Genomic DNA, 24886 nt, shown 5'->3' with positions numbered 1-24886 from the left:
CTTGGGAAATTGAGCTTATCAACTCTGCAGAATCTTTGTCTACCTGTTCTGTATCTATTTTTACTCATCACCATGATTTTGATCCTTTTCTTGCAACAAATAATTCCATAGTTCCATAAGTACTTATGGCGTTAACCCCCCCTGAAAAATAGGATAGGACTGCTCTATCTGATGACTTCCTGACCACCATTTCTTTGTTCCCTATCCCCGCAATAATCTGAATCCCATACAGGATATTAGGCTAGAAAAAACTGAATAGATGCCAGACTGGATAGAGTAAGTCTGTAAGATATATTTTTAAAATGATATTAAAGCAGTTGGACAAGATGATTAGATTTTAGACTAGGTATTCTTTTCTTATAGGCAGTAGGTATCTGTCTGCCTAGCGAGTTCCTGAGAGATGACGGAGAAAACATTTCATTTAAAGCGAAGGTTTTCACTTTTCTGGGAGAAGAAAGGTGATTCATTGTACAGAGTTCTGAATATAATGAGATTTTCTAATGACTGTCTACATCAGCACTGACAGTCTTCTCTGGCCATTTTACCTGTCTGCCTACATAAAGCTTCAAATAACGTTTCAGCAATACTAAGGTGAAAGTTTGGTGCACGTGGCCTGCAGAGAGCTGGCACGAGGGCTTGGGCTCTTGCCGAGCCCCGAATGTGAACTTTAAGGACTGTAAAAGCACTAAGGGTGGCGAACGGCCCAGCCTTTTGGCGCAAAAATCTTATAGGTATTATAAATATGCATATGTAAGTAGAAATATAATTAAATAAATGTAAATGCTATAGATAAATATCACAGGTAAATTTGCCAACATATGCTTTTCCAAAGAGGCAAATGTAAGTAGACAGTAAGTGTATGTTGAAGTATAATAAATCTAACTCTTGTGTATTAAATATATATAGCTATATTTAATCCTACTTGGCAACACCTGCAGTTGCTGTCTTCAGGCTCAACAGTGTAGGTGTGCTACCTACACTTCGATTCATAGTACAATCAAAAAGTGTAATTTTATTTATCCTCAGCTTGTAAATCCCTTCCTTCTGTTTCTGTTCTTTCTCTTTTCTCCTTCATACTATGGCAGCAAGCTGATGAAAACTGATGACACATTACTTGATCCAAGCATAGCAGACCATTTTTGAGAAATTCGTTTACAGGTCCCTGATCTTAGTTCTTTTTTGGGGAGAAAATTAGCTCTCCGAGTTATCTGGCTGCCAACCATAAAATTATGACGCATGTTCAGAATAGCATTATTCGAGGATAATGTGCTACATTAGCATAGCATAGTGTGGTCACGAGTGAGCACAACCTGTAGTAGCACTCTGTCGTGGTTTAACCCCAGCCGGCAACTAAGCACCACACAGCTGCTTGCTCATTCCCCCCATACTAGCTACTACGAAGAAAATTAACTCTATCCCAGCCAAAACCAGCACACACTCCCTGCAATTAATCTTGCTAGAGATATGAAAATTGACCCATGTGTATATATTTTAAGAGAAAACTACCAGAAGGAGAATTTTAGACTGGAGTCATGCAAAAAGATACCATTGCCATCTCCTCTCCCAATTATTTGTAATGCAAGTGAGTAATGGAGTAAACTGAGCAGAGACAATGACTTTCAGCCAGGAAAGCACTTCATCCTGCTCCAAAAATCCATATCAGAGGCTTTACTTGCCATTAGCCTGCACCTCTAAAATGGCTGTAGACCATCACTGGATAAGCCAGGTAGTGTTGGTAGCTCATTTAACATCCCCATGAACAGCCAGATAAACAATAGCATTTTACGTGGGAGAAGGTCCTCTTTGGTATGAACAAGCATCCAAGGGCTGCAGATGATAAACCTGTCAGCACAGAGAAATACCGCAGTGCTCTGAAGGGAGAACTTGCCCCTTCGTACATGGAGCACGGCAATTTCAGCTCATGCATCTGTGGCTCATTGCATGCCTTGGCTACCTCTCCCCCTGCAGCCGGGTCTTCCCATCTCTTGCCTTCCAGTGAGGAAGGCTGGGATTTTCCTCGTGAGCAATGTGGACCAAAGGGTGCGCTTGAAGCAGGAAGGTTTCATTTAGGGATACAAAATCCCCATGCAAAAACAGCCAAGGTAGCAGTTAAGCTCTGGGTAGACGCAATCTGAGCACAACTCTCTCTCTTAATCCAAGAGCCTTTGGTGGATCCAGGAAGGCTCAAAGGCGGCTCTCCAACATCAGCTGTTCGTGATCTATGTACCAGGCCAGCGGATATAAAAATCTGACAAACTGTTCCTTTTTGTGCACAGGTGATGAACAGCACTTCTTGCACACTTCCATTTTTCTTCCAGATGGGCTGTGCCTGTAGCTTGACTCTCCTTCCCCTGCTGAAACCAGAAATGCCCGCCAAGGTGACATTTCTGATTATCCCTGCTGTGGGAGAACAGGCACAAGAGACCTGCAGAAGCTGCTCATATCCCACCTCTCCGTGCGTCAAACTCAGGGAAACGACCTCTCTCAGAGCCATTGGGGGCCTCAGAAACACCGTATTGGAATGCAATCACATCCTGGCAGATCTGCTTTGCCTAGTTGCCTTCCCTTATTTCTGTTCTTACATCCCATCTTACGTCCCATCCCCTGAATTTTAGCTGCTTTTTCTCTTCTCAGTATTTTTACTTTGAATTACTCCCTTACAATGTATATACAATTACCAGCAGTACTGACGGAATAATTACTGTAACTTTTCTACTTGTCCTGAATAGACATTTTTCCATATGCATGGATAAAAAATGATTGCCACACAGCTGGCAAAAAGAATGATGTAAATTACAGGCCAATAGCATGATACTTTCACAGAGTGATTCCAATTTTAGTCAGCCTACTCAGTTTTAGACATTCCTTACTTCATTAATCTGCAACTTAGGTATATTAAGTGACCAAGATTAGAAATAAACTGGGATGGGAGAGTTAATATTTAAACCAGAAAAGACATTTCTGGGTGTCAGTGAACAAGTACTCTGGTCGGCAATGTTACCATGCATGTGATATTTCCTGAAGTGCTTTAGTACCTTTATACGACACACACGCGCAATGCGTAGGGCTAATGTCTCCTATCTATCACTTCTGGAATACCTTTTTTTTTAGCTAGAAATGTTTCTTTAATATTTTATCCTTGCTCCGGGACAGCTCCTGAGAAACCAGTTCTTCCACCTTCTCCCTTAGACTATTCATTATTAAATCTTACTCATGGTGAATGACAGCTTGGGATGAAGTTCTTGCTTTTACTCAGCCAGGCAGCTGCGGACTCGAGGAGAAGAGCTGGGAGGCTCCCCTCTGCCCTCCCTCTGGCTCTGCTCAGCGCTCAGCAGACCTCAGGCTTTCTCCCAAGACAGACCTATATGGCACGTAACCTATATCAGGGTACAGCTCCAAGGAGATTCCAGGGCTACGGAGGTCACAGGCTAGCTGTCCCTTGGCCACCGGTGGTATCGATAGCTTAGCTTTCCTTTTTCTCTCAAATCCTTCCCCGTGCACAAGGACTGACAGCGGCAGTTCTTCATCCCCCCAGCCTCCAGCTAGATTCGTACTGACTTGTTTCCTTCCCTATAACCCGGCTTTCAACTGCGCCGCTTGGGACACCATACGCTTCCAAGAGTCTCTGAAGTAGCCGAACAAATGCATTTACATGCCACACCATGAGAGCTTCCAGTAAAGAGGATGAAGAAGAGTTCACAAAAAGGACAAGGTTGCAGGAGGCCACATGGAAATTGGCAGCAGGCACTGCTCCTGCTTGATTAAACGTGAATTTTGCTGCTGCTGTGGAAACAGGATTGGGTAGAGTGCAGGAAATATTTATCAGTGGGTTAAATATTCCAATATTTTAGCTATTCAGAAGCAAGATATTGGCCTTGGGGCCCTGCTTTGATTGAAAGTTGGGCAAGTTGAAGAATTTGACCTGAACTCTTGGCTCCAGTTTGCCCATTGAATTCACCTGTCCTCCCCAGCACTCCCCAGTAGAACATGGATGTCAAAACTTTTGAATTTTCTGGGTTTGGCATTTAGGTTTGTCTGTAAGTCTATTGTCGGAAAGATCCTAAATTCAGACTAAACTCAGGGTTTTCAAAGTGGTAGATCAGACTTTATTGTATGGAAATTCATTATTATTTAATATATAAAACTTTATGAAAAGTTCTCCAAGGGCAGAACTTCTGTTTTACCTTTTCTCTGTTCATACTGTATTTACTCCTGGATCAGATTTTGTCTTGCAAAGATCTGCTTCCGTTCTCAAAACAGACCCACCCACTGGTTTAGGGAAGGAGGAAAACATCAGCAGAGCAAGTGATACCATCTTCAGTGGCACAGTTTAGCAAGGAGATTTTGGGGACAAGAGAGGAAATCTACATTTTTTCCAAATAGATCAGCAGTAGGATTTTCTAATGTCTTCAGTATTTCTGAACTGTGCTTTCTCTGACATCACCAGAAATCTACTTTACCATTGACTCATATAGTGAAATTTTGAAATTTCTGCCTCATATGCACAAAGGGTCAAACAAGCTTAAAGTTTTTAATAATTTTAAATAAAACATGACACAAACTATTCTCTCGAGAAATAGTATAACTGAAGAGTTATGTTTCGATCTTAGAAGCTACTGTTAGCCAGGAAATGGGTCTGTCTGAATATGAAAAGCACCTTCTGCGTTTGCCGGTTAAACACGCTCTGGCCTTTCCGCAGGCATGATATGGTCAGAGTGCAAGGAGATCTGGGAAGAGGGGCCACGCGAGTACGTGGTGCATCTCTGGAACCTGCTGGACTTCGGGATGCTGTCCATCTTTGTGGCATCGTTCACCGCCAGGTTCATGGCTTTTCTCAAAGCGACTGAAGCACAACAGTACGTAGATCAGTACGTTCAAGAAAATGACCTCAGTAATGTCACCCTTCCCCCTGAAGTTGCCTACTTTACTTATGGTAAGATGCTTTTTGCTATGTAATGCTTCCTGTTCTTTTAAGATAATGTGTGGCAGTGCTGGAAATAGCTTTCTTTTTGTGATATTTATGTAGTTTTTTTCTAATTAAACCAAATTATTCTTCTCAGATCTACCCATTCCAGCCATCTTCCTAAACAGTCAGAAGGAATTGAGATCTGAGTCTCATTCAGTCTCTGATCTTGTGCTAAGGCCACATTCAGGTCAATCACATCCTGACAAAATAGCTCGAGCAACAAATAACCAGGAACTGGGAGTGAGCAGAATATAATTTAAATTACAGATGAATGAATCTGCTTGGTTTTCCAAATGTGAGAGGAGGGAGATGTGTGAACACACCTAGGATATGGAGCTGCATTTCTAACCGGTGGTATGCTCTGCACCTCCGTTATATCCAACACCTATATAATGGAAATACAAATACAAATTACACACATAAGCTGCTTCCTCCAAGAGGAAAACCTTTATTTTGGAGAGCCTATATCATCTGTAAGTGCTGACATTTGGAAATGCAAGAAGTAGCATAACCTTGACAACATTATTTTTGATGGCTGAAATGATTTTTCTTTGATAGTGACAAATGGATAGAGCTTTGCACCCCAGTATGGGGACTGGAATCATTGCGTGTCTCTGCTAGCTTTAGATGTAACCCTCAGCAAAATCTGTGGGGATTTTTGCTCGCAGAGGGGCTGCAGGAGCTAGAGATCTGGGCACAAAGGAGAGCCATTTGCTCCCTAGGGTTGTAAGGTAGTAATTCTAGCGATGTGCTTGGGCTGGAGAGGAAGATTTGGGGCAGCAGACTTCATCCACTGTAGACGTGCACCAGAGACACGTGCCCTGGGTGCACCCACACCAGGGTGCAGAGCCACAGGCTTGCTGGCGGGTCCGTGAGCTGGTCACACTGGCTCAGGCTCTTGCTTGGTGTGTCCCCTCTGAAGGTAAGCTTCCCTCTCCTTGCCCAGGCAAGCAAGAGGCCACTGAGATGATGTTGTGGTTTTCCTCTCTCTGGTTTGCTGCTGACCCATTTAAAGTGAGTTCATGATACAAAGGTGCAAAGGGTCCGGAACAGAATGTCACAACCAGATCCTGTGAATTCCTCCATCTGCTGCTTTTCCTTTGGTTCAGATTACTGAAAATAATGCCTAAGTTTACTGCTGTGTCCTTAAAGATGTCACATGTTTTAGCTCTGAGTCACAATCTTTTCATCAAGAAGCTCAGTTGATGCAAGGACACTTATAAATTGTATTAATATAAATGTTCAAATTTTCAGTAGATTAAATAAATGATGCATATCTGATTTCAACAAGAAGCTTTTTAAAGTAAAAATATTAGAGTGGCTAGACTGCAAGAATTGGCTTTAATTTAAAGATAACATGAAGATTATATACTTGACAGTTAATATTTGCTTTATCTGAACAAATCCTAACTTTCTTATCTAATGGTAGGGGTAGAGATCTCAGCCTCTTTCATGCTCCCTTTCCAAATATTGTGCCATGTATCCAAATCTATAGCCAAACACCACTGAGTTGTGGTTTTGGTTCTCCATCTCAAGGGCTTCAGATGGAAAAGGCACAGCACAGCTGATATTCAACCAGGAAACGGAAAATATCAAATTTCTTTAAAGCCATGTTATTTATTTGCTGTGTGACTTTGGTAATCCCAGTGACTTGCTCATTTCTCATCTTTACCATGTGAAAAATACAACTAATTCTTCTCACCTGTATTTGTACAGCATGCTGAGGATTTCAGTGACCAGTTGTTCCAAATATTTTTTTTCTTTAACTCCTGGCCAAAACCAAGATTCAGTCTTGAAAAGGGGTCATTTATCATCATAACTTCCATCTAACACTTTTTGTTACTAATACCTAGTGTTACGTGTATTGTTTTAGCCAGGAACAAGTGGCTTCCCTCGGATCCTCAGATCATTTCAGAAGGACTGTATGCAATAGCTGTGGTACTCAGCTTCTCCCGCATTGCTTACATTCTTCCAGCCAACGAAAGCTTCGGCCCCCTGCAGATCTCTTTGGGGAGGACTGTGAAGGATATCTTCAAGTTCATGGTCATCTTCATCATGGTGTTCCTGGCCTTCATGATTGGAATGTTCAACCTTTACTCTTACTACCTTGGTGCAAAATACAACCCTGCATTTACAACGTGAGTACCTATGGAAAAGCATCTGCTTTTGCAGGGCTCAATCCATTCTGGTCCATTGCTGCTGCAAGGTCTGCTCGGATAGTTTCTACTCCAGCCATGTGGGGAAGTCGCGTCTAGACTTTGCCTGGGAAACTAGTGCCACAGCCTCTAGCCCTGGCAGCCAGCTCAAGGTCTGAACGTAAGGAGACGTGTAGTTCAGAAATGGTTATTTCTGGAAATCAAAATAATAGATCAGAAAAATGGTTTGTGAGATGTTCAGTTTCATGAGTCCAGAGAAGCAGTGGAATAGAGGTTAGACTTATTGTTCTTAAAGCTGCAAGCCAAAATGGATGTAAAATAAGGGAGGATTTTGCTTATGTGAGGTCTGGTTTAGGATACCACGTGAGCGCAGCTGTGATTATTCGGTGCACATCTGCAGAGCCAGCTGCTGGTCACGATGCTCAAAATAGCAAAACAAACCAGGATGCCTAGGCTGTGTTTCTTAAATCCTGGCTGGGTGCTTTTCAGCAGAGGCCATGTGAAAGCTGCACAGAGCATCGTGCCGGGTTCCTGGCCACGCAGGGCAGTGGGTCTGCCTGGGCCACGCTCACCTGCCAGCGCTCGCGGGGTGGCCGCCCAGCCCTGCGGAGGTGGCTGTGCCAGGGGCCTGTCTTCATCCTGTCAGGCACGTCAGGAAGAGAAAGAGGTTGGCAAATGCTTCTGGAATGACGTTCAGACTGAGGCTGCTTTTGAAAAGGGACAACCCTTCGGTGGTAGCACAAAATGCAGCCTTGATTCTCTGGGACCCTGGGAACCCAAGCCGCAACCCTGGCGGGGACAGTTGAGGTCCTGAAGGAACTTTCAGAGGAGGGGACATCCTGGTGCCCTGCTGTGTCTGAGGGACGTGTCCCATGCATCCACAGGAAAGCCTCCTCCTTTGCACTGCGATGTGGCACCAGCATAGCACCCTGGCAGTCAGCTTTGCGTCTCACAGAACCACCATGACTTGCCTTAGGGACTCGGTGGGGACTTTCCTTCCCACACACCCATCTGTGAGGGAGGGGGACAGCTTGCCATAGCGTTTTCCCCTTGCTGTGATCCGACTTCCAGGCAACCACACCACGCTTGTAATGCCGGAGCCCGCGACGTTTACCAGACGCAGAGCAGACAGCAGCTGGCATTTGACGTGTCATTTCTCTAACGTGTCACACGGCGAGCTGGCGGCTTAGCTCGTAGCTCCTCTGGGAGAAGTGACCTTTTCAGCATCATTTCTGTCCTGCGAGTGGCTGTTTCCTTCCAAACGCACAGGAGCCAGTTTTACCACACCACCCTCTTATGCGACACGTATCTTGCAACATAATGTTTACTTTGCCTAATTGAGTCAAATATGCCTTCTAGACCTCTCCGCGAACCTCAGGATACATTTTAATGGAAGGATTTATGAGGCCAGATGCAATTACATTTATCTGTGCTTGGTAGTAAGGTAGAAGAAAATTGAGTCTGTGGGATGTGACTTGCTTCGTATTTGAAGAGAAGGAGATGCCCTTGAAGCACAAGACTTAATGAGAAGTTGAGTCAATACTATCCTTGACTGCCTGCTGGCACAGTAACCCTCAGTTATGGTATCCCCCAGGCACGTCGCTAGAGCACGTCACTGACAAATCTCAGTCTCTGATGCAATGCTGCGCAGTAACTCTCTCATTAGCACTCATTACCTAAGTAGGTCTTCCAGCAGTTACTGTCTTTTGACGGAAATAATGAGCAAACATTGACTAAAATGATGACGGCTCACCGGAGTAAATATTGCTCAAATGCCCGAGGGATGTTTGGATTGGGGAGAGGCTTGTCAAAAGGCAGTGCTCTTCCTCCTTAACTTCAGCCTGGTGACTACTTATCCTGGCGGGACTTCATGTTGTTATGAAGCAAATTTTCCATGAGCATAAATTTTCCTTTTAAGAATTCGGAAGAGATTTAAAATAGACTTATTTTCTTCTGATTATTTAAACACAGGAGTGTCAAATGATGATCAGTGAAAATGAGCCCTTTCATCATATGAAACAAAGAGAATAGATTAACATTCATCCCGAAAATCCTTCTCAGACATCTCTTCAACAAGATAGAAACCTTGAGGTGTACAGCTAATGAGAAGGTTATATTGGCAGATGGGCAGCTACCAATTCTAGCAACGTTTCCTCCTCTATTTTTCATGAGCTGCCTGTGGGCCTTGCTGAACGTGACGGGCTCCTGCTGCCATTAACTTATTCATGAAAAGAAGGAAAATTTCAATATTAGAGCTGAGTAAGTAGCTCAACTGTTGTGAAAATTCAGTGGGGCAAAGCAGAATAACACTTACTTTGGTGTCCTCATAACCATTCTGTGACTTCAGAGACATCACTCGAATGCATTTCCTGGTGGGTATGTTTGTGAATTCTAACGAGGACGGGTGAAATTTTACAGAAAGCAAGTTTTATATTCAGAGATGTGACTATTCGACTATGGGACCTGATTCTCAGAGATCACTTGGCAAGTCATGACAGAAAAAGACCCATTGGATTTGTGTGCTAATTGATTGTGGCCGGTTTCAGAGGGCATTGAATTGACAGCTCACTGGATAGCCTCAGTGAGAAACCTTAGACAAACAGCTACTCATCAAAATAACTTCAAATTACACATTTAAGAAAACCACAGCTCCCCAGGACTGTACATAGGCAGGAAAAAGAGTGTACATCTGTCCAGGTAACACTCAGAGGGAATTGCTTGCTTAGTTCTAATGATAATATTCAGTAAATGTTTGGTGTAACTTAGCTTTCACCTTCCCTTCCTATTGCACTTTTGAAATCATGTGCTCCATTTTGCTTGTGTTGCCATCTGCAGAGCAAGCACGTAGCACCCCAGTGGCCTCTGAACCGAGTTATCATGCAAAGTTTCTGTCATTCCTTCCATTTTAATGTTCTGGGTGCAAAGGAGATAAAGATGCAGTGGACTTTACTTCGCACAGTAAAATACAGAGATTATTTAACTAACCATGGTATACTTTCAAAATTTTTTGGAAGTTCTTCAATGCTGAAAAGTAGACCATTTCCACGACAGTTGCAACCGACCCCAGCTATGTTTATCTGTTTATTGTATGCTGTGTACAGAACACAGCTCTTGAAACAGCCTGTAATTAAGAATATGCTATGCAAACAAAATCGAAATGGAGGCAAGACTGATTGCATTCATCCTGCTTTCCGCATCACAAATCAGCCTGAAGGCTACAACACGAGGTTTTCTGTCTCCCTCTCCCCAAAGAGAAATGTGACTCACTGTTCAGTGCCAATGTTACTTCAAGGTTTAAAGGCTTTTTTCTTTTCATTTTGCTTTGTCAAAATGTGATATTTTTGTAGATTATATTGACCGCATTGCTTTTTTGGTAGTGTTAAATCTCAACCAATCAATTTAAGGAAATAAGTCTGAAAGGGTGCCTTAAGCTTTCTTAAAGAGGACACAAGATTGACATGAAATCATAGCCTTGCCATGATCTTTTTTGATGAACAACACACTGCTGTTTACAAAAGCGCAGAAAATCTGCAATTAGATGATTGCCTATGATCTGTTTTCTTCCTTGATGCAAAATCTTTATTTAACTTTTACACGACAATGTGTACTGAAACAAAAAAAATCTCTCCGCTCCCTCCCCACTGCAACAGTTGGCTCTACCACAGTAGAGAGAGATTGCAGTGTACCCGTCTCCACAAGGAGCATCTGTCAATCTGCCACTGCCGCCAGGAGCTGTCAGTCTGGGCAGGACTCCTGACTTCCTCCGATCCTTCATTTGTCTGCTTTTGAGAAGGATAAAACACCCGCTGACCTTGCAGGAAGGGGGTAAATTGCTTAGCTGGCAACGATGAGACACATCAGCATCTTGGAATCATTGAGAACTTGGCTCCAAACATCCTCGTCTCGTGTTTTAGCAAGATGTTCTCAAAAAAAAAAACCAAAAAAACCAACCGACGTTCCCTGTGACCTGTGCCAATCTCGTGCAATTTGGCAGTAATCTAAAAGGGAGAAGGAAAGAGCCATCCAGCCTTTTTGGAGGGTGGGGATGGACTAGAATAAGATCTCCTAGAAATGTTTCCTCTACAAAAGGAAGACCTGCATCTGCTTGGGTGCATTGCTAAGCACCGTTTTGGGGTGCTACAGGTCACGTCCACCTCTACACCACCTTCCCAGTCCCACCACCATGGGCACCCTGGGAACAAGGACTATGGACATTTGCACTGGAGCCCAGCGCCCTGGCCCTTCCCTGCCTCCTCTGTCGTGCTCGGGGTGGTCAAGGCTGCTCACAGTCCTTAATTAACTTTTCAAGGAGAATCTGGCACCACTCCAGAACAAAAGTTAATGCTTAAGCTGCAGAAAAGGAGCGGAGTTGACACGTTTTATTAAAATGTGCCGGCAGGGTGGAAAACTAAGTGAACCTTTCCAAATTAAAGAAGGAAGGTTAATAGCAGGGTGCAGCTGGGATCAAGGCTGGGGTTAAGGGTTTTATTAGTTTGATAAGTGACTTAGGTGGTGGGTTTCAAAGCCAGAGATTTTTGGTGTTATATGTGTTCTTTAACTGGAAAGTACAACATTTATGAAATAAGCAGTGGCCAGATTGCTACCATAAAAGTGAAGGGTATTTGACACATTAATGCCAGCTAGCCAGTGCTGCAGATGAGGGCAGGAGACAAAGGCAGAGTGTTACAGGAGAGGAAACGTCCAACAAGTGGAAAAGTGATGGCACTTGTTTGCAGCACAGTCACAGCTCATCCCACAAGTGTATCTTTGCATGGTGTCCCAGCCTCGTGCAAAGCAGCAAGGGGGAGTGAACATGGTATCAGTGACTCTGAGTATCATGGAGACTGAAGACAAAGCCACATTTTAAATTAAATTGTGCAACATCTATTTGAAACACCACTCAAGGTTACTCCCCACAAATCGATGCAGTTATCCTAGCTGAGAACAATACCTAAATATTTACTGCAGTCTTACTACTACTTGTAAATGAAATGTGGAATACCATAAGTTATAATGGGAGATAAATACCAGTTTGCTTTGGCAGAAAGGAACTGCCCAATGCTCTGCATTAGCCTTTCAAAGGGTTGAAATTATTTTCTCTTGCTTTTATGCATGGTGTAATTGATACTGGAGTTAATGTAAAGCTTATTGTTCCTTTAGGATATGTCGTAGTTTGTGTCTATAATCTGTTTTTATAAACAGATTTAGCAGGGTTAGGCTGCCACCCTAGTAAAAAACTTTTCTTCAAAATAATTTGTCAACGGCATTGGTTTCTTAGAAGGCATTTACCTCCTGGCAGGCAGGGGGAGAGGGGACGTAATTAACTGTTAACATGCTAAGGATTGTTAAGTGAAGGCAAAATTGCTTCTAAATTAAAATTAAGCAAACTGCTTCCAAAATGTACTAACATCCTTCCTCCTTCTCCTTTCTTCCTTTTCAGCTGTGGCTGCTCCCCTTCTGCCTGTTACGGCTTTGATTCCTCTGAATCAGACTCTCCTTTTGACCTGTCAGTCCAGCTGCCTCCTTTCCAGCCCCAATTCTCTTTGTTGTTGGCTTATTTCCCTCTTTTTATTTTCCTCTGGTTCCTTTCTACTTTCAAGCAAGGGTAATAATCAAACCAAAATGCCTCTCTGCAACATCTTGTACCACTCCTTAATTTCAAATTTTTGCTACAAATGCTTGAGCGTCTGACTTGTTTGCAGTCAAAAGCAGGATGGGAAGAAAATCAGACTATGGGCTGACTATACTTGCACTGTGTGCTCGTTATATTAATGCCTCACTCCTTCTGTGTAAAAAGTAATGCTACTCTTCTGCCCTGGAAACAGCATAAAAGGAGGTCAAACTAGGTTCCTTCTTCCTTTTCCCAGATAATCTCTGCCTGTCTTTTCTGGATAGGAAAAGGGTGAGTGAGTAGAAGTAAAAAGCCCTGCACAAAAAGTTTCAAACTGCAAATTGCCAATGAAGAAGTCCTTAATAGGGACACAAAATCCAAGTGACAAATAATACACCTGAGAAGAACAGATGGAGCAAATAAGGGGACACTGTAGCTTTATAGTATCAGTCAGAAATCATATTTCTTATCAAATCAGGAAATATGATTTGGCGCATCCCTGAGTGACGGATAATGGCTTACAATGACTGTGCCAAGGCATCATACTTATATTGGTGGATTGCCACTTTTATTATTAGCATTTGGCCTGGCTAACCTGGTATCAGCTCTATAATGTGATTTTTTGCTTTATTTTTAGGGTAGAGGAAAGTTTTAAAACCTTATTCTGGTCAATATTTGGCTTATCGGAAGTGATATCTGTGGTGCTGAAGTACGATCATAAATTCATTGAGAATATTGGATACGTACTCTATGGAGTATATAACGTGACTATGGTGGTGGTGCTGCTTAATATGCTAATAGCCATGATCAACAACTCCTATCAGGAAATTGAGGTAAGACAAGAAATTAGATTACAAACTCAATGTACTTAATTATGACTGATAATGAAAATGTTAAAAAAAACAAGGAAGCTGTAGCTTATTCCGTATGCAAGATTAGAGTGCTGTGGAAACACAGATCTTAAGCTGTGTAAGTGTCAAGGCTGTGCCTGTCCTCCCCAAATTAGGATTGAATTAATAATTAACAATGAATCATTTCTAGAACAACTTCAACTTCCTTGTTTTTAATGACCACCTGTGAGTAAACCCAATTTCCTTTACATGTATTTAATGAAAGCAGTTTCTAATATTTTTTACTATGTTGGTTATGATAATTTATCCACACGTGTTACCTTAACTGCATTGTTTGCTTATAATAGATCAAGTAATATTTTATCTGGCTTTTTGCCCTGTTCTCTACTGCTTAAAAGCCCAAGCCCATCTAGGTCTGAAACTCATGTATGCATATTTAAAAATTCAGTAGTTTCCAAATACCAGGTATACAAGCTTGATATAGATTTTCTGAGGAGTGTCTAGGTCTGCAAAACATAACTGCATGAACATTCACAAAAAGCAGCTTTTAAAGAATATTAACACAGCCCTCACGGAATATGAATAGGTTTCTGCAGAAAGGTGTTTGCAGGGTTTACCCAACCTTATTCGGTAATATGGCTATTAGCAGCCTGGATTTGCTAAATGCTTTGGACATAAACAACTCCCTGCTAATGTAAATAAAGGCAGAAAAAAATTATTATTTGGATAAAGTTAATGCTGAGTCACCTCTTTGTTCTGATTTTTTAAATGTCAAGTTTCTGTAGTTGGGTTTGTATTAATTATTTGTTCTAATCTCCCTTCAGAACCTGCAAAAGGCCAGAGCTGAAAATATTTTCTCACTGTAATGTCTGATTCATCCATGTACTGTAGTGCAAATATAACTCTATCTTGTGCGTGCTGCATCTGAGTCTAAATGTCAGAGAGACCTTACATATGTTCTCTGCCCCAGGAGCTTTCCTGCATGCAGAAGGCAGAGTCATTTCCCCAAAGGTTTCTAATCACTTAAAATCAAGCATCTTCCTGAATCCTCTTCTACTGAAACAAGACCTACTTCTGAAGGGGTCTCAGCCTCTTACTGCATTTTCTAGTTTATTGTAGTAGGTAGAGGTGCTCTTGAAAGTTTCCTAAGAAAAATCTCTAAAAATACCTGAATAGATGACCTATATTAACTTTCTAGTCTAAACTTTGTGATGACCATTTTCCTGGAAAAATGCTTTATCATCCTTCTTGATTGCGTGGAAATTTTCAAAACTTTGTTAAAGACTACTTGTAACTATCAGCAAGCAAAACAAGTGTGAGCTATTTGGCCCAGATCCTCCCACTTGAGGACTGGGAAAAAAACGGTAAATCTCGTACTAGTTCCTTTCAATCCTCAGTAGCAGGGAGATTAAAGACAGAGTCATCCTACTGACTGCAGAGAAAGTCCCTTTTGCCAATGTGTTTATCCGATGACAGCAATGTCAGTAACGACAGAGGATGGTCCTTACTTAGGAATTAAATTCCGTTATGGTCAGTGGGGACATGTTTTACTGTTAGCTAGACGGGCAAGACCATATTCTTATGCTTTCCATTGAACATCTCTCTTCAGCTACTGGTTTTCTTCTGTTTATGCCTCAAGTATTAGTGCTTCCTGCCAACTTTGCATTTATGGAAAGAAAAGGTCCTTTTGCCAGTCAGAAACCAGAGCTACTTCCATCAGTAGCTCCTTAGCTGCTTAACAGAAAATCATTAAAACGGATCACAAGTGATTTCCACTGTAATTCAGCTTAAGGCTTCCGTGAAATGCAACCCCAAGCAATGAGAAGGCCAAACAGCAGAAGTGAATGCTGCTCCACTGGCAAAGACATACTGCTGTAACTGTGACAGAATTAATCTCAGTTGTGTTATGCCAGTTTTTGACTGGGTTTCAGAGGTACAAGATAATCAGAGGTTATTAATTTCAGCAGAACACAGACGTCCTTGAGTATGAGGTGTTGGCAGACCCACATTTCTATTGATGCTGTTGGCCTCCATAAACCACAATGAAAACAGCTGTAGAGCAGCTGTATCTCATTCTTTCTTTTGCCTGATAAATGGTCCTGTTACATGGCCCTGACCATCCTCCTATACAAATGCCAAGCAGATCTATAAAGTATGTGCTAACCTTGCCCTTGTACTTGGAAGTGATCATGGCCCACCTTGATAGTTCATAAAGGAGATTCACAGGCATTGAGTGGTGGACTTTTTCTCCACCTTCATCAGTGGCAGGAGGTGAATAGTAAGAGAGTTAAGGTGTATTGATCTAGGGATACGTGATGGTGAATGCAAACAGGATCAACGGAGAAATCAGCTAATAATAAAAGAAATCAGCGACATTTGGCAAACAGAAATCTGATTCTAGTTAAACCCTACCTGTATGTTTGTCCTTGTCATAGCTAAATTCCTTCCTATTTACTAATTATGCATTTGGGTGTTGGTCTTTTTTTCCTCTTCCCTTCCCAAGGAGGATGCAGATGTGGAGTGGAAGTTTGCACGTGCCAAGCTCTGGCTATCCTACTTCGACGAAGGAAGGACTTTACCTGCTCCTTTTAATCTAGTGCCAAGCCCTAAATCATTTTATTATCTCATACTGAGAATAAAAATGTGCCTCATAAAACTCTGCAAATCCAAGGCCAAAAACTGTGAAAATGATCTTGAGATGGGGATGCTGAATTCCAAACAACGGGTATGTTGTATCTTCACTTTTCACCTTCTTTGTAGAAAAGATTCCTTCTGGAGGGGGCTGCATGGTACACAGGTAGATCAGGGACAGCACAGCCTCTTACTCAGCCTCATCATTGCATATTAGTTGTATTACATTGCACCTAGAGGGTCCTCCCAGACTTGTGGCCTCATTGTACTGGACACTGTCAGGACACCGGGAAAAGAGGAACTTTTATAAAAGCAGGCACTTCTGTAAGGGAGTTTCCCAAGGCCAAATAAGCAAGGTCAAAGACCAAGGGCAGAAGCAGAGGCACAAATAGGATCCCAGCTTGTCTGGCTCATCATCTACTCAGCAGGCCTTATGCCTCTTCATAACATCCACCTTCCTTTAAGCGATTTCCAAATCAATTTTCCTGTCATTACATTTTCTGCCATTCCAGGTTTGGGAACAAGTTTCCAAGCAGGGCTTAATAAGACCTCCTAAATACCTAAAGCTATAATTATCAACCTCTCTACTTATATCTGCCTAGTGATGTGTAGCCACTAATGAGTAGATCCTGCCTCAGCCACAGCCCCTTTGGTCATTTGAAATAGAAATTGGCTTTGGAAATACTGGCTACACAGCGGCACGCGTTCCTCAGCACTAGTGAGGGCATGACAAAGCAAGAGAGATGCAAGGCTATGGTTAGCATCCAGACCCTTCCCAACAGAATTAGCTTTGCTCCCCCATGGGAAAATGCCGAAGAAATTAGAGAAAATTATGTTGCCCGTGGAAATTATTATCTGCAACACTGTGCAGAGCATCACTGGGATGAAGCGTTCCCAGCGCACAAATTTATAACAAACACAATCCCACTCACAGGGCAAGTCCACCTGCTTTACATTGGAGAAGAAAACGCCCAAAACATTCACAGGAACTCAGCCACAGTGCTCGGCTGCTGTCATTAAACTCAGTGGATTCAAGGACGTGAGGAGGCAGCTTTGCTTAAAAGTGTCCTGGCCTTTATTTAATTTTCTCATCTCAAGCTGGGTTTGAAACAAGAGAACAACGCTGGGAACCCATTCCTGGGGGAAAAGCAAAGCCCTCTGAAATGTGTTGTCTATTATTTCTTACAGTCACTGCACACGAGAGGCTGGTGTGGCTCCTCTGCAGGCTTGGCCAGCCTTTCTAGGGCAGATGAGATGTGGGCAGCCTACCCCCAGTTTTAAGCTTGCAGAAGAGAAGAGGTGTACTAAGAGACACTGAGGAGAAGGAAAGGGAAGTTGGAGGAGGCTTTGCAGAGTTTGCCTTTGTAACGTGCAGCCTGCTTTGGGGCTTTGTCTGGATCTCTTGGCTCTCCTTCAAGGAACAAACAGCTGAGCAATACAACAACTCACGGTGAGCCACCCGGCTCCAGGCAAAGCCCACGGCCTTGGAGGAGATCATGCTCCCATGAATTTAAGAGAGCTGCTCAGGTCTGATGTTCATTTTCAGTCTCTGTCAGAGCGTAAATTGGAGGGAGAAGTATATCCGTGGGGTCTTTTTCACGTTATCAATTAATCTACCCAACATGGTGAGCATTGCCGAGATAGATAGGCATTTGGGGGCATTTTACTCTATAAATTCATTTAACACTTCTATTGATTACTCACTAGATGAAAGACTCACTAGAACAGTGGAGTCTTGAAATGAAAGAAATGCTTGTCTTTCAACTATTTCAAATAATGATTAAAAAAGATAATATTTTTAAAAAATTATTTGAATCCAACCACACAAAACTTGCTTTGTTTGAAATTTAATTTCTGCTTCAAAGCATAAACCAAAGTAATAAATTTTTTTCTAAGCCTCTCCTTCCCAAAGCCACATTAGTGAAAGTGCTTGCCCTTTTTCATGGAACTTATGCAAAATTCATGGTTTCCATGGCTTTAACATAAACAATTAAGAATATCAGTCATTTCTTGCTTGCCTGTTGATTTTGTTCATCTTCAAAATAGTCTCTGTAAGACCATGGCACATCTGATGAGTGAGAAATAAAAAAAAAAATAATTACATGATTACTTCAGACGTTTACTCCAATCATTATCAGCATTCTGATTTAAAAAAAAAAAAAAAAGAAAAAAAAATCTCCTATTTCTCAGTATCTCTGGTCCAGTCATTACCCAGGGCTTTCCCTGTACATGCACTTGCATATAGGTGCAGAGGTCCATGATACGAATGAATTCCTTTGAATAAGCGATTTCTTTTTCATTAGAACTTGGACCGAAAAGTTCAGAGGTGGAAAACAGAATCAAAGGAATATCTTACAAATATTGTGTGTAGTCTTCAGAAAACTCTCCTTCAAAGCTTCTAGAGTACAAAATTAGTAGCTGTGATGTCCACTGATAAAAGATACTGCTCTATCTAAAAAAAAAAAAGCTTATTTTTGTTGAGCTAAAGAAGTAGCAAATGGTACTACTGCTTTAAAAGGACTGATGAAAATCAGTTCTGTTTCAGGATTTGTTTTCGTACCACATCGATTTGTTCTCTTTAAACACAAGCATTTATTTTTCTTCCTTTGTTAAATTGTGTTCTAAATTGATAATCACCGATCTATTTAAGATTAACATATTTTGTGCCTCTTAACACCTTCTAAAGCTTGTGTGAGAATACCATTTTTGTCTAGACAATTTAGAATACAACTTTTTTCCAGTAATTTTTGGGGTTTGACCATTTTCTGTCTTTCAAAAGTTTACTTTTTTAAACCTGAATGTGCTGGCATTTATTCTACTCATACATTGAACCATTTCCTACTGTTTTTATAAAGCTCTGTTTAGTTTGGGGTGTCTGGGTATGAGAAGCTATCATTGGTTTAATTATATCATGATGTTTTATAATTTCAGAAAGTTCGTTTTCACTCTAGCACTCGAAATACAGAAAATTTTTCTGGGAAGAATGCTTATAACAAGCCCACAAGATATCAGGTAATCACAGCATGAAAGCAGGAGCCAGGAAGAGATCTGCCAGTAAACAGCTCTTCCCTGCAAGGGTCATGTTTGCTTTCTTCCAGTCGATGCCATCCTGTGATGTGCCAGGCTGTGGCTTAGCACGGGCACGGGACTGGGCTGGGGCACTTCAGAGACAAACGCAGCCTATCACCCATGGAAATACACATGGTGTTAGCGTTTGTCATGCTAATTAATGCCACTCAAGAGTATTTAGTTTAATACAAGAAATATCATTCAAGATTTAATCCTCCAGTCTTGCATTGACAACATTTCATTTGTCATGACATAGAGCCTCTCTCCAGCCTTTGCATTAACATTTGCATGTGCTTTCTCTGGCAGTGCCTTGTCCTACCAAGCTCAACCTGCAATGTGGTACGGTTCAAAAATACCTGTGGCTGCAGCGGTGGCATGGGGTACCCCAGCAGGAACTGTCTCAGCTGGAGTGTTCGTGCCAGCAGCTGTATTATTTCTTGTGCAAACATGTGTAGTAGAGTAACACAATACGTAAAATGTGCCCCACAGGATTTTTTCCTTATTTTTTAACGTAAAGTGAAAAGGAATCTCATGACAAGTGATATGTCTGAAGGAACTGACATTAAAGAAAGTTGAGGAAAGTAATAGTTAAATCGGGTAAAATGCAATGGCAATTCTAGAATTGGTTTGTCTTGTGTTGGTACAGCATTCAGCACAATGGGCTCTTAGGCTGTACAGCAGTAATAAATTTTTACTGGTTTTAAAAGTTTTCCAGGCTTTTGTGCCAGGATAGAAGGTGTGTCTAAAAATCCAAGTTAGAAATGGGATACATTCCCTCTGGCATCTGGAGTTAGTTGGCTTGATACCATTAAAGGCAAAGGGAAGAGATGATTGTGTCCCACTCAAAATGGCATTTCAGCATTTCTGACATTTTCCCATTCAGTCAAACTCACAAGTAATGGAAAAATGTGTCAACCTCTGTTGGACTCGTTCCCTTCCTGTAGCTGTTATTTCTAAATGAGTTTGTGGTAAAGTAAACCCTTATTTCCAAGGTTGAAAAAGCCAAAGGCAGCTGTGAAAAATAAATGGGAAAAGATAACTACCTGTTATTTTGCTTTAATAATACTCCTACTAGGCTTGTCTTCAAATGATCTTAGAAAGTTTCAGTTGCTGCAGGAAGAAGTTTCCCGAATAATATAAGGAGAGTGTAATAGCCTTGATTATCTAAATATAAAGAAGAACAAACAATTTGATAATCTGGCCAGCAAGCGTTCTTCTACAACTGGGAAAACCTCTGAAGCAGTAGCTTCTTGCTGAAGTGTTTTCTTTAGTGGTATTTATCAAGTGACATATCTGCAGTATGTGTACTTGGAGTGTATGTACATACAGGCAGTGCTGTTGAGGGATAACAAAAATATACAGATGCAATAATTTGAAAATTAGGAAGAACAAGTCAACACACAGCTGCCGTGATCTGGGAATAAACTAGTCCAGGCAAAACGATGCCTTTATCAAACCCTCTTGAGCTGAGACTTTAAGTTGGAGCATTGCTAAAATGCTGTGCTAAGCTCACAAGTTTTTCCCACTTTCAGCACTGCAGTCTGTCATGCTATCATCAACGACTTCATCTACAAAACTCAGGAAAGGATTTGTCAGGAAAAAAATAAAAGGAATAGTTTGTACTTTTAAAGGCTCAGAAGTATACTTCTTTAATGTTTGGAGAGACAAAATAGCAAAGGGGTGAGAAATGAGCAAATTCCTTTGCTCCCTTCACTCTTGAGCTCTTCTACTGCCTAACTGATAACTTGCATTTGAGATCACCAGGTTTGAGATCTGATGCCCCAGTGAGTAGTTGTCCCCTCTGATCACTGCTGACTTGCGTCTGATTTTGACCAGGGACGTGAAGGTGCAAAGCATTTCCTCCCATTAGTGCTGCCCTGGGACCACACTCATGCCAAATGACATCTGCAGTGCCCACAAACACAGCATCAAGAAGAAACCTGTGAATTAAATAGCAGTATTAAGGTCTGTAACAACATGATCTTCAATGGCACATATAAGTGAAGTCCAGAATAAAACACTATAAATAGTGAAGTGGGAAGACATCATGGCCTCCACATTAAAGACAAGGAACTGAGGGTCAGCAGGATTTATCAGACCCAAAAAGCCTATGGTTGAACCAGAAACTGAACCCCAAATCTCATGAGTCCTGTTGCAGTGCCTTGGCCACAAATCTGTCCTTTTCTTCTCATTTCCCTCTGTACTAGAAGGTATAGAAGGTGTTCAGATAGCTGATGGCAAATGCCGAGCTTGAAGGTTGTGCCAATAAATACATAAAAAAGATCGAAATCAGTACAGATTTATAATTTACAAATGCCTGACCTGTTCCTAGAACCTATTCTCTTAAGACCATTTTAAGACCAACACTCAGTAGAGTATTGCATAGTATAAAAGATCTCTAAGACCTGAAGAATTTCAATTGACTTTTAGAGAATTGGGGGACAGTACTTTATAGAAGTCAGATGTATTTTAATTGTTACCAAGAGGCTGTCTGGAAGTTTTTTTCAGCATTTCCCTGCAGTAACCAGGATTATTTTGCCAAGAAGCTATTTCACTCATTGTAGCTAAAAGGAGCAGTACTGGGGAGAAGGGGAGGAGCAAGGCTTAGAAGCCATAGTGCAATATTGACGCAAAAATGAATTACTTTCCTAAAGTTATTGGCAGAAATATCTACTAAGTGACTAAGTAGACTCTTGTTAAAAAGCGGTCACATTTTTAATATTTGGTTTCTGTAGCCAAATCTGACTACAACATGTATTTGATAGACTAGGCAGCTTTAAGCTTGTGACTTCTATCACACATTGTGGTTAATATAGGATAGCATTTGGGTAGTGTCCCTCAAAAATACAAGCTATATGGAAACTGGAGTAGACAGATGTTATGTTATCATATTTTTCCAGGTAATAAGAGCATTCACTGTGTGCTGATTCCTTGTTTTAGTCTCAATGTCCTCTGTCGTCTGTTCTGAAAAAGTCGTTTCTTTTTGGATCCAGGATTTCCCTACTTTCCCCAAACATTACTTCATTTATGTTTTCTCAGGTGAAAACCCTACCTCCCTCTGGATTCTACTACCTTGGCCATCTTCAACACAGCGTACGTGCTCTGTGCCTCATCTCTATTGCCTTAATGACTCACCCGGTTAGCCAGATGCCTCTTTGATACAAGGACAGTCTTAGACATCCCATATTCCATGACTGTATGACATACACCAAGGACTGGATCCTTCTTTGACGTTTACATGCCTTTTGCACTGCTATAATCCGTATTTGGCTGCTAAGAAAAAAGAGGAGGTGTACTGATTTCTTAATTCATATTTCACACTCTTTGCAGCATTTTTCAGTGATGTTCAAAGCAGAGACGTGATTGCTCTGTGAATAGGTGAGCCCATGCTGGGAGAGGTTTTTCCCTTAACAGCGGCCATCTGGTCAATGAAAGACATTTGTGCATCTGTTCTTGGATGCTCAACGACCTCTCCTCTGTTTGCAGAGGATGCACCTAAATCATTGTCTCTGATAGAGCAATCCTTTTTATGTTTATCAGAGTTGAGATTTTTTTTTCCCCCATTGATGAGTGTCTTTTCTTAGTGAAGAACTGGCAATGACGCAGGCCTTCAGCTGTAACCCAGTGTGTAGCCCAGGACTGCCAAAGTTACTTGCCTTCTAGATAAATGTAACTTATGCATTTTTTGAACAATATCACATTGCAAGTTCGTATCCATAATCATCTCCTACTATTTCCATATATGCTGTTCCTTACTAACAATCATCTCCCATTTTATAAGTCTCTATTTATGGCTCTATTTTGTCCCTGTACATGTCCCTTAAAATCTGCCATTTCCCTAAGAAAATTCTCTCCCTTAAGCCAAGTTCTCCAATTCTGTTCAAACTCTTTTTTCTCTGTCCTTCACTACATTTATTTTTCTCTCCTAAAACTCCAATTCCAAAGCAAACAGAGTCTTTCTATTAACCTGGGGTCAGATGTTTAGTTCATCATCATGAGTGAGTTTGCTAATATCATTAATTAACCACTTATTTCTTCCTGTAAAGTATTTTTTATGGATACATTAAACAGCAACATGCTAAAGGAAGGCTCTGGATCCCACTTCTTAGCTTGCTGTTGGATCATCTGTGGGACATACTCTACATTCATGCGCATTCCACTGAACACCCCAAAGTGCCTCCTATGTGGGGTCATTATGGAATGGCTGTCAATCAGCTATTGTAGTACAAAGTTAATAATATAAACTATTAAATAAATGGGAAATCAATAAAGAATTCTCTTTGCATCCTCTGAAGCCAGGTTTTATCCATAGTGAAATCAGGTGTTTGAATTGTTCATAATAAGACTAGAATTAAGGCAATGTGGATAAGCTCATGTTAAGATAATTGTTTCTGTTCTCTTTTCAGAAAATAATGAAACGTCTGATTAAGCGGTATGTACTGAAGGCTCAGGTTGACCGAGAAAATGATGAGGTCAATGAAGGCAAGTGGATTTTCATATTTGACACAGATTAGAGCATGTAACGTTATTGCTATTGATATGGCCAGTAAGAGGGTTGAGCTTAGAAAACATCCTCTGCAGAGGGAGAGCATGCTCATGCTCGCACTAAGGTGAGCAGTGGTGGCTCTGAGCCACCTTTATGCTCTTGAAATTCTGGGTCCTTCATTTTCCTTAGCAGAACACACATATCATAGGATCTGTCTTTACATAGCCCTGCTCTGCCCCATAGCTCTATCTCTCCTTGCTTTACAACACCCACAATATTGCCAACACCTAACCTTGTCTTGGGGTCTAATTAAAGGAATTTCTGACTGTACTGCTCATGCCTGCCCCAAGGACCTGTTTTGAACTGGATAAGGATATTTATGGCCATGGTATCATGCAGGATTTGTATGCAGACAGCAAAGAACCTCTTTCTAACACCTCTTACCTGCTACCCTCCTGCAAATGCCCTATGTAGGTGGAGATCCATATGTGGAGAGAGAATAGACTTGAGAAAAAAGATGAACCTTCCATACATACTTACTGTTGCTGTCAGTACCATTACCACAAGTACAGGTTATTTTGTATAAGTCAAGTATTAAGTGCATAGACGCAGGAACATCATATGGAGCTACACACACATTCATGACCAAGCAAACTGAAATTAATGCTTTCTCAGGTTTTAAAACCATAGGGATTACTTATTTGATTCAATATTGCTAATAAGAACATTTTCCTCCTTTTAGGAGAACTTAAAGAGATTAAGCAAGATATTTCTAGTCTCCGCTATGAACTCTTAGAGGAAAAGTCACAAGCTACTGGTGAGCTGGCAAGACTAATACAGCAGCTGAGCGACAAATTTGGGAAGAACTTAAATAAGGACATTTGATGGTGAACACAGAGGAAGGCAACTGGTTTTCTAAACATTATTCAGTCTCAACCAGCATCTTAGGAGGGCAAAAACCATGCAAAAGATGGGTACCGCACGCTCAACTTTTGCTAACAAGCAAGTATTGGTAGGAGCACTTTGCATTACTCCCGTGCTTGATGAGTTACCAGTTAAATCTTTTATGATACAAAAGTGACTTACTGGTAAAAATATGTGCCCTTTGACATCAGA

The 24886-nt window shown here is 41.4% G+C and overlaps 1 protein-coding gene across 1 annotated transcript in view; it reads left to right on the top strand.

Annotated features, from left to right (window-relative positions):
- The window catches only part of TRPC7 (transient receptor potential cation channel, subfamily C, member 7), a 71307-nt gene extending 46652 nt beyond the window's left edge, over positions 1 to 24655 (top strand). The window contains exons 5-11 of the mRNA XM_009575726.1: positions 4700 to 4933; positions 6840 to 7104; positions 13371 to 13566; positions 16088 to 16309; positions 19147 to 19227; positions 23691 to 23766; positions 24513 to 24655. Coding sequence (XP_009574021.1) covers positions 4700 to 4933; positions 6840 to 7104; positions 13371 to 13566; positions 16088 to 16309; positions 19147 to 19227; positions 23691 to 23766; positions 24513 to 24655 — 1217 coding nt within the window. The remainder of the gene's footprint in view (positions 1 to 4699; positions 4934 to 6839; positions 7105 to 13370; positions 13567 to 16087; positions 16310 to 19146; positions 19228 to 23690; positions 23767 to 24512) is intronic.
- The last annotated feature ends 231 nt before the right edge of the window (positions 24656 to 24886 follow it).

The sequence above is a fragment of the Fulmarus glacialis genome, unplaced genomic scaffold (assembly GCF_000690835.1).
Source record: "Fulmarus glacialis isolate BGI_N327 unplaced genomic scaffold, ASM69083v1 scaffold20754, whole genome shotgun sequence".
In the NCBI taxonomy this organism is placed as follows: Eukaryota; Metazoa; Chordata; class Aves; order Procellariiformes; family Procellariidae; genus Fulmarus; species Fulmarus glacialis.
Note: the sequence above shows the minus strand (reverse complement) of the source record. Positions and strands in the feature narration are given on the sequence as shown.